Genomic DNA, 9816 nt, shown 5'->3' with positions numbered 1-9816 from the left:
GTCTTGACCGGAGGTCCCCTCCGCCTCTGGAAACTCCAGGTATTTCGCACTCTGGCTCAAAGGACCAATTAAATGTCAAGTTCAAACAATAACCCTTAGGTAGACATTTATAATATTATTACCCAAAATAAGGAGAGAAGGCACTCAGTTTTTGTGAACTTGCGCAAGGAGAGCGGGAGGGCCTAAGCAGTGGAATCCGGAATGACACTATGCAGTCACCAAAAACGCTCTAGACCAGGGGTCTCAAACCGATTCCACAAAGGGCCGCAGTGGGTCCTGGTCTTTGTTCCAACAGATCCAAAACAGACAGTTCAACCAATGAGGTTTCTGCTAAAGTAAGCAGCACCTGACTGCAATTAACTGATTACACTTGTTAGACACCAGATTGGTGAAAAGGGATTGTTCTCGTTTGGTTGGAATGAAATCCAGTACCCACTGCGGCCCTTTGAGGACCGGTTTGAGACCACTGCTCTAGACTAAACCTCCCGCGCCCTATTTTTTTATTTGGGGGTTGGCCCTAGCAACAGATGGGTGTCTTGCCCTAAAAGGGAAGGGGAAGCGAGCTGGCGACACCCCTTGTATTTTTTGGGCTATGTGTGTGCATGTAGGTGGAATTCTATACATATGTGCTAAAACATTTCATGAAGCATTGGCGTTTGGCAAATAATAAAATGCAACAATATGATTTCTTAAATGTCCCAGACAGTCTAGTTTCTTAATGTCTGTGTCTTGTCCTAGAAGTTGACCTGTGGAACCTAGGCCGGTTTGAACGGGTCGTAGTGACGAGGCAGTTTCATGAAGCATCCTATTCTAGCAATCAATCGTCAACACTTAAACTTGATTGTAGGCATTCATTAGCAAAAGCAAATATTTAATAACCCTTTAATGATTATCTTAACAGACACTAAAAGAAAGTACAGTTAGAGAAATATGTGCAGAGCACAAATATCACGACACAACAGCATAAATGTCTCATACAACTACTAACTCTCCCACTATTAGGAGGAATAACATTACTATGGAACGGCCCTGACCCCTAGCGGCCGGTGGCATTCTCTTCACTAATGTGCATGTTCCGATTCAATACAAACAGTATTTTCAAACGGTTTCAACACTTTTGTTGAATTGGAAACTGGTTTAAATAGTAAGCTCTCGCTCTTCAAAAGCAAAATTGATAAAAAAATAAAAAGACTTTCCTTTGGTTGTCATTTTTCATGTTTTAATTTGCTTTTTCCTCCCCACAGGGTTTCATGCTTTTTGTCTGTTTGGGCGCATCCGTCGCTTGTCATTGGGCAACTGTGGTCACGTCACACGCTCTTACACCAATGTGAAGCCGTCGATAGCACTAAGCACACTTCCGTAACACTTTTTCAAAGTATTTTGTACTTCTAAACGAGTGGAACATTTTCAAATAGATGGTTCACTACTTTTATTTTCAGTTTTTTCTTGAGGTGCTGTAAAGTTGATTTGTTTTTACAAAAGAGGAACTATTGACCGAAACGCGGATCGATAGCAAAATGATGCTTTTATTTTGTTTTGATTTTAGGGAAGGCTGCCTGCTCGGCCATCTCTGCACATTTTCTTCACCGCTGTCAAATTTTGTTTCCACCGCGAGAAACAATGTTTGGATAACATTCACTCCAGTCAAGGAGCTTAGCGACCGAGCGAAGCGATGGCAACGTGGCGAAGCTTGCGTGCAAATGTGCGCCACCTCGGGATTCTGCCGGAGCTCCGGCGGTCGCGTGGCTTCCGACCTTCACGCCGAGGTCTGATGGTGGCGACGCCGCTGCGGAACGACTTTTTTAAAGGTAGCGGACCCCGGCAAAGTGCAAGGGATTGTGCGGAGTCTACGGAAAGTCTATGTTTTGTTGTTGTTGTTGCTAAAACCATGTTCTCCCGGAGATCTGGAGGCCAAGCTGAGCGACTCGAGAAAGAAGCTGACCGACGCGCTCCCGGGCAGCACCTGGAGCCCGTTGGACATCAACCCCGACCTGCCACCCGAGAGGACCGACATTGTGATCGTGGGGGGCGGCGTGGTAGGCTGGTCCGTCGCTTACTGGCTCAAGAAGAAGGAGGGGATCCGGGGCGGGCTCAAAGTCGTCGTGGTAGAGAAGGACACGACGGTAAGTGTTCATGTATTGATTGCAAAAGATCCATCACCCCACTGCACCTCCGACAAATAAGAAGGAGCCAGGCTATTAATAGAATTAAAAACAAAGTTTGAAATCAATTCCAAAATGAACTGGATGACAGCATGGGGGTAATATGTTTATGTCTGGGTGTTGTAATATACATTTTTACCAACAATGGAAAGCCATTAACAAACATCCGCTATAAGGTCAAGGGTGTATTTCAAAATTTCAGTGCTTCATTTTAGACAAAGCTAGTACTGGCAAATTGGTGGAAATGAACTACTATATAAAGGCATAACCTGCATGTACACTTTTTGCTTGGGCTGGGACATTCATAAGACCAAACAGACTGGGTGAACGAGGGTCAGGGCTGTATTTCTCACAAATATGAACCTAATTCATTGATATGCTAAATCAGCGGCGATCATTACGTCGGTCACGATCGACCAGTCGATCGCAACGCTAGTGTGGGTAGCTTGCAGCATCCAATTTTTTATAGTAGGGCTGTCAAACGATTGAAATTTTTAATCGAGTTGATTACAGCCTAAAAAATTAATGAATCGTAATTAATCGCAATTCAAACCATCTCTAAAATATGCCATATTTTTCTGTAAATTATTGTTGGAATGGAAAGATAAGACACAAGACGGATATATACATTCAACATACGGCACACAAGTACTGTATTTGTTTATTAAAACAACAAGATGGCATTAACATCATTGACATTTTGTTAAAGCAATCCATGGATAGAAAGACTTGTAGTTCTTAAAAGACAAATGTTAGTACAAGTTATAGAAATTTTATATTAAAACCCCTCTTAATGTTTTTGTTTTAATAAAATTTCTAAAATTTTCAATCAAAGAATAAACTAGTAGCCCGCCATTGTTGATGTCAATAATTACACAATGCTCATGGGTGCTGAAGCCCATAAAATCAGTCTCATCCAAGCGCCAGCAGAGGGCGACCTAACTCCAAAAAACACAAGTAACAAGTTGGGATTGCACTGTGCTGTCATTTTAATCTATTTGAGCGGGGCATGTGCACTAATTGCGTCAAATATTTTAACGTGATTAATTTAAAAAATTAATTTCCGCCCGCTAACGCGATAATTTTGACAGCCCTAGTTGTGTGTGCAACATATGAGGTTATGCAGCACCCCCCTCTAAGCAGCTCCGTGCTAGTGTTTTTCTTGTTCTATAGTTTCCAGCACATTTCTCACAGTTTAATTCATGATAACAGTACAAAACCCAAACAGAAGGACACTTCCCTCTAAGCAGTTTTGTGCTCGAGTTTTGCAGGTTGGCAAGTTCACACAGTTTAATGTTACGCCAACTCTGATGCAGGTCCGACTTTCAGTAGCAAAATTAGTGGTGTGTTTACTACCTCCACAACATTGGCGCTTTTTAAAAATTTCTTACAGTGGCTGCTGCTGGCCGAAAAAAAAAATACTTCTAATATCCCCCTTCTTCTTCATGTTGTCAACATGTATTTATGTCAGGGCTGTGTGAGCGTGAATGTGTGTGTGGTTGGGGGGGGTCAAGTCATCAGCCAACCAAACGTGTGTTTGAGGGGGAAAAGTGGACTGGCACATTCAGCAAGTGAAAAGGGGTAAATGTAAGTTTGAACACCATGAAAATAATTCACTTAATAATGGTAGGGTCAATTCTATCCCTACAACATATGGGAAGACGATCTAAATTTGATTTCATTGATCTAAGAATTACTTTTTGATCACACACACACACACAAAAAAAAAACACGTGCCTACCGCTTTACCGATTCAACTCTGAATTCTTTGTCGTCGTTAGTACTCCCAGGCGTCGACGGTGTTGTCGGCCGGGGGGATCCGCCAGCAGTTCTCTTTGCCGGAGAACATCGGCCTGTCCTTGGCGTCCGCCCACTTCTTGAGGAACATCAACGTAGGTGCGCGCCGAGACCCTTCGCGGGCGTCCGCTACGACTGAGGCCGATCCCGTCCCTCAGGAGCACTTGGCCGTTCTGAACGAGGATGCCGTGGACGTGCAGTTCAACCAGGCGGGCTACTTGTTCCTGGCCGACGACAAGGCGGCGCACGTCATGGAGGAAAACTACCAGGCTCAGAGGTCCGCCGCTCCAAGACGAACCGGAGTCCGTCCGGCAAATATTCAAAAACGTTGTGCTTTGAAGGGCCGCCGGAGCGCAAGTGTGCCTTCTGTCGCCGACGCAACTCAAAGAGAAATTTCCCTGGATCAACGCTGAAGACGTAGCGCTTGCTTCGTACGGTGAGAAGCTAGACTTTATTCCTACAGGTCATTCATTTTTTTCAAGTACCGTACATTTTCAATGCCTCTTTAATTTTTAGTAATGACATTTTAAAAAATATAAAACTCTTCTAGTATTTATTCCAATCCCATCCTGTCGCACTTATCTGAAAATGGATGAAAAGTCATCAAAATGATACACAAACACTGCTACGGTGTAGGCTGACGTACCACACGTACAGTAAGCCAATGTCACGTATTGCGAACACGTGACGGAAACGACTAGGGCTGCAGCTATTGATTATTTTAGTATTCGATGAATCGATTAATTGAATTGTTGGTTCGAATAATTGAGTCATCGGATAAGGACCGTAAAAAATTAAAATACCTGAGCTGAGCCTCAGACAGTATAAGAAAATGAATAAATGAGGATCTCAGTACAACAAAAGAACAATTAGCTAACTTACCGTTAGCTTAAAAGCTAGTTGTTTTTTTTTTACAATGCTCTTAACAAGTGGTTCAAACACATATTCCCACGAAAAACTGCGAAACATACAAATAAACTAAATTACGAATGAAATAAAAACATTAGCTCACAAAAAACTCTGCTTATGTTGTTCTTAACAGGGAGCAGCTGGATTCAGCCAGGTGAAATGAGTTATATTCACTTTTGCCACTAGAGGGCAGTGTATCCACCCAAATCAATACATCAAAATGCAAACACTTTCAAAACAAACCGTTACAGCACCCCTTTAATTAAACGAATACTCAAAGCAGCAAAATGTAATTCCCATCTTTTTTTCTAATCGAATTACTCGAGTTAATCGATGAATTGTCGCAGCACTAGAAACGACGTCGCATTTTCGTCTCGTCTGACAAAAATTTGGCATTGGTCTCGTTAAGTTTTAGTCTCTCGAGACACGTTTTAGCTCGTTGTCGGCATCGCGAAAAAAATGGTCGGCCGACCAAATATTTTCCTTATCGTCGACGAGAACGACGCCGTCGACATATTTTCTGTGTACAGGTTTGGAGAACGAGGGCTGGTTCGACCCGTGGAGTTTGCTCAACGCGTTCCGAAGAAAAGCCATTTCTATGGGCGTCATTCAGTGTCACGGAGAAGTCACCGGTGGGTACGAGACGCCGACTCGCTCCATATGCGGCGTCGACGGGGTCGTGTGTCCCAACTTCCCGGTTTTTGCCAGGTTTCAAATATTCATCTATGCAAGCCACTTTGGAGGACGGTCAACTGATGGAGTTGAGGAGGATCAAATCTGTCAGAGTGAGCGCAAACATTACCAAAAAAAAAAAAAAAAAAAACCCAAAACATAAAAGTAGTGCTTTGCTGTCAGCTGTACTATTTTTGAAGTGAGTAGAAAAACTTTCATCTTGACGCTCCATAACTTGCTCGTCAGGTGCAGATGCCAAACAGTTTGGAGTGCCAACCCGTAGAGTGCGTCTTGGTCGTCAACGCGGCCGGGGCCTTCTCGGCAAAACTGGCCGGCATGCTGGGATTGGGACTCGGATGCAGGGAAACCCTGGCGGGAATTCCGCTTCCTGTCGAACCCAGGAAACGGTGGGGGGGGGGGGGGGGGGGGGGGGGGGAAGAGCTATCCATAGAGCCTTTTGCTTGTTGCGCTAATGGGATTGTGTTTCAGGTTCATCTACGTGTTCCACTGTCCTGACGGTCCCGGTCTCGACACGCCCTTTCTCATCGACCACTCGGGCGTTTACTTCAGGAGAGAGGGGCTCGGAGGGAACTACATTGCCGGGAGGTCGCCGGACCAGGTTGGGGAAAAAGTCGCTTCGGGCATAAAAAGAAAAGACAAAAAGTCTCAAGGACCAATGTCCAAAATTGAAGAGCAAGCCAGAAACCTTGTTTCTGAGTAGCCACTTTAGGGGAATTCCATTGTACAAAATAGCCATTTTAGTCAAATTTGACTCTGACCCTGACTGACACCAAATAGTTGTGGAATGAATCGCATAAAAAAATTTATTTATATAGCACAATTCAACACAAGGCAATTCAAAGTGCTTTACATCACATGAAGATCATAAAAACCACATTAAAATTAGGGCTGTCAAACGATAAAAATTTTTAATCAAGTTAATCACAGCTTAGAAATTAATTAATCGCAATTCACACCATCTATAAAATATGGTATATTTTTCTGTAAATTATTGTTGGAATGGAAAGATAAGACACAAAACGGATATATACATTCAACATACTATACAGAAGTACTGCATTTGTTTGACTTTTTACTGAGTTTTTTTAATAAATCAAAAAGATGGCATTAACATTAACATTCTGTTAAAGCGATCCATGGATAGAAAGATAAATGTTAGTACAAGTTATAAAAAATGTATATTAAAACCCCTCAATGTTTTCGTTTTAATAAAATTTGTAAAATTTTCAAACAAAAAATAAACTAGTAGCTCGCCAAAATCGCCATTGTTAAGCACCACCAATTCTCATGGGGCTGAAAACCATAAAATCAATCAAGCGCCAGCAGAGGGCGACAAAACTCCAAAAACACAAGTAACAAGTGCACATGACACTGTACTGTCATTTTAATCTGTTTGAGCGGGGCATGTGCATTAATTGCATCAAATGTTTCAACAAAATTTTAAAAATGAATTACCGCCCGGTAACGCGATAATTTTGACAGCCCTAATTAAAATCAATAGAACATACAAACAAAATCGAGATAGGAAATTATACATAAAAATCGCATTTAATCATGAATATAATAAAAAAATAAATACTACTACTGCTAATAATTGAAATCAGCAATGGAGATAAGCACAAGAGGAATAGTAAGCAAATAGATTGACATATATTGACAGTTATGGATATGCAGTGTTAAACAAAAGCGATTTTAGCCCTGATTTAAAGAAGCTAACAGTTTGAGCATACTTCAGAACTTGGGGTAACTTGTTCCAGAGGTGAGGAGCATAACTAAATGCTGCTTGGTTTTTGTTCTCGGAATATACAGGAGACCAGTTCCAGACGACCTCAGGGGTCTAGATGTTTCATAGGAATCTAACAAATCAAGCATGTATTTTGGTCCGAGGCAATTAAGTGTTTTATCGTATTTTATAGTCTATCCTTTCACTCACTGGAAGCCAGTGTAACCACTTCAAAATCGGTGTAATGTGGTCCAGTTTCCTTGTATTTGTGAGGACTCTGGCTGCAGCATTCTGTACTAGCTGCAGCTTCTAACTGATTTTTAAAAATTTTTTATCAAGACCTGTAAATATACCGTTGCAATAGTCCAATCTGCTAAAAATGAATGCATGCATGCATAAGTTTTTCCAAGTCTTTTTGAGTCAGAAGCCCCTTAATTCTGGCTATATTTTTCAGGTGGTAATAAGCAGATTTAGTGACGGACTTTAGATAGCTATCAAATTTTAGGACTAAGTCAATAATTACGCCAAGGTTTCTGACTTGATTTGTAGCTGTAATTGACATTGTGCTAAGGTGTCTGCTTAACTTTGACCTTTCCTTTTTTGACCCAAAAATGATCACTTCTGTCTTGTCCACATTTAACTGGAGAAAATTCTGTAATGATCCTCAGTGCGGTTTTGTTTTTTGTCGTGTCAGGGGGAGGAGCCGGATATATCCAATCTAGATGTGGACCATCAATTCTTCCAGGAGAAACTTTGGCCCCATCTGGCACATCGCGTTCCGGCTTTTGAAAAGCTGAAGGTAAGTCCCTAAAACGGGTTTTTTTCGGCGGGACCGTCAGGTTTTACTTCAAAGTCCAAGCGTACGCGGCTCGCCCGCAGGTGACGAGCGCGTGGGCGGGCTATTACGACTACAACACGCTGGACCAGAACGGCATCGTGGGCACGCACCCGCTGGTCAGCAACATGTACTTCGCCACGGGCTTCAGCGGCCACGGTCTGCAGCAGTCGCCCGCCGTGGGCCGCGCCGTGGCCGAACTCATCCTGGACGGCGGCTTCACCACGCTGGACCTGAGCCGCCTCGGCTTTCGGCGTATCGTCGACGGGGAGCCCGTGTTCGAGAGGAACGTTGTCTAAAGCCGTTTGCACCTGTTTGGGATAAGACTAGCTAGCGGAGCAAATCCACGGGACTGCCGTTAGTCAAACGACAACAGTTAGCCGGTAAGAGCCGGACAACTGGTTATATTGTATTCCTGATGGAAGATTTTATGGGAATCAACTGGAAACGGAGGGGTCATTTGAACATATTAGCTGCCATTGACGGCGCTAAACAAACCAAATCAGCACTAACAACACTGAAACTAAGATTTGTGTACACAATTGATCAAATGTGCGTAATAGGAACATTTCAGCTTGCTGCCCAAGGGGATAGTCTCCAGCACCCTAGTGAGGAGAATCAATCAAGATAACGACATATCTACCAAATATATGTAGTTCCTGTTCTGCTACGGATAAAGATCCCCCTGAGTCTGAAATAAAAGGACATTTATTCATCACATGATGTGAAATGACATGTTCAAATACTGTAGATGCTATTCATAAAAAAGCAATTTTATGAGATCTGGAGATGAGTCAGTCATGCTGATGTTTCTTGTGTCAGGAACAGTGGTGAGTGGAGAAGCCCAAAACCTTAAAAGTAGTCATCCAAAAAGGTACTCGAGTCCAAGTAAAAACGTATTTGGTGAAAAGAATACTCAAGTCATGGGTAACATTGTAACTGCTTACAATGTTTTCTTTTTTAAACATTTTTCTCAGCACAAAGTTATCTATATCACCTGTTATTACCATAACCTATTACATGACCAGTTTAAGCCGAAGAAATACAAAAAAATCATTCCAGCAAGAGAAAAAAAACATCTACAGAAATGAAGCATCTTTTGACAAAGAGCACGAGTCCCTTCTACAGGAGAAAATAGTTCCACGTCTGAATAGATCCTATTGTGACATTAAAAGGATCATATCTCCGAATTTCCACGGTCAATCGGTGCCAAATAACAATTGGGACAGAGGTTAAAATCCCTGCTTTCGAGTCATGTTGAGGGCAGTGCTCTATATCAAATATTTTTTTAACGGTGCTTTGAACGGTCTCAATGGAAAACGACAGTCTACAGGCACGCCAAATAACATGACGAAAAAAAAAAATCGGAATTGTGCCTTAGGCTAGGTTCATACTGCAGGTCTAAAGAGCAGAAGCGGATTTTAAGGGGGGGTCAGGCACCCCTGGTGGCCGAAAAGTGTCATTGCGTGTAATTGAATTCCTAATATATGAACGTTGTAAAGCAATAAAACCAACAAAAATGAATTGAACAAAAAATTATAATTGGTCAAAATTATTTTTCGAACAGATATGACTAGCAACTTAGACTGTCATTTGTTTTGCATGTAATTAAAAAAAAATGGAGGGCAATTTTATTTTTCAAATGTTTTCTTTGAATTTTTTTTTTTGATTGAAGCAATTTTTAGGGGGATTAAATG

At 42.1% G+C, this 9816-nt stretch overlaps 1 protein-coding gene across 1 annotated transcript; it reads left to right on the top strand.

Annotated features, from left to right (window-relative positions):
- Positions 1-1318: 1318 nt before the first annotated feature.
- foxred1 (FAD-dependent oxidoreductase domain containing 1) lies at positions 1319-9537 on the top strand. The gene is made up of 12 exons (XM_057821919.1): positions 1319-1451; positions 1547-1808; positions 1903-2123; positions 3944-4054; positions 4118-4236; positions 4301-4395; positions 5399-5500; positions 5577-5653; positions 5787-5947; positions 6030-6159; positions 7979-8083; positions 8164-9537. The coding sequence occupies exons 2-12, from the start codon at positions 1673-1675 to the stop codon at positions 8416-8418; spliced, it is 1512 nt and encodes a 503-aa protein (XP_057677902.1). The 5' UTR covers positions 1319-1451; positions 1547-1672; the 3' UTR covers positions 8419-9537.
- The last annotated feature ends 279 nt before the right edge of the window (positions 9538-9816 follow it).

This window comes from Corythoichthys intestinalis, chromosome 18, assembly GCF_030265065.1.
Source record: "Corythoichthys intestinalis isolate RoL2023-P3 chromosome 18, ASM3026506v1, whole genome shotgun sequence".
Lineage (NCBI taxonomy): Eukaryota > Metazoa > Chordata > Actinopteri > Syngnathiformes > Syngnathidae > Corythoichthys > Corythoichthys intestinalis.
Note: the sequence above shows the minus strand (reverse complement) of the source record. Positions and strands in the feature narration are given on the sequence as shown.

What these genes read in the sequence shown, in the direction of transcription:
- foxred1 (XM_057821919.1), top strand. Translation starts at nt 1,673, where the DNA reads ATGGCAACGTGGCGAAGCTTGCGTGCAAATGTGCGCCACCTCGGGATT. An exon ending in TGGTAGAGAAGGACACGACG is followed by an intron (nt 2,124 to 3,943) that starts GTAAGTGTTCAT and finishes TGTCGTCGTTAG; the next exon opens with TACTCCCAGGCGTCGACGGT. An exon ending in GGAGGATCAAATCTGTCAGA is followed by an intron (nt 5,654 to 5,786) that starts GTGAGCGCAAAC and finishes CTTGCTCGTCAG; the next exon opens with GTGCAGATGCCAAACAGTTT.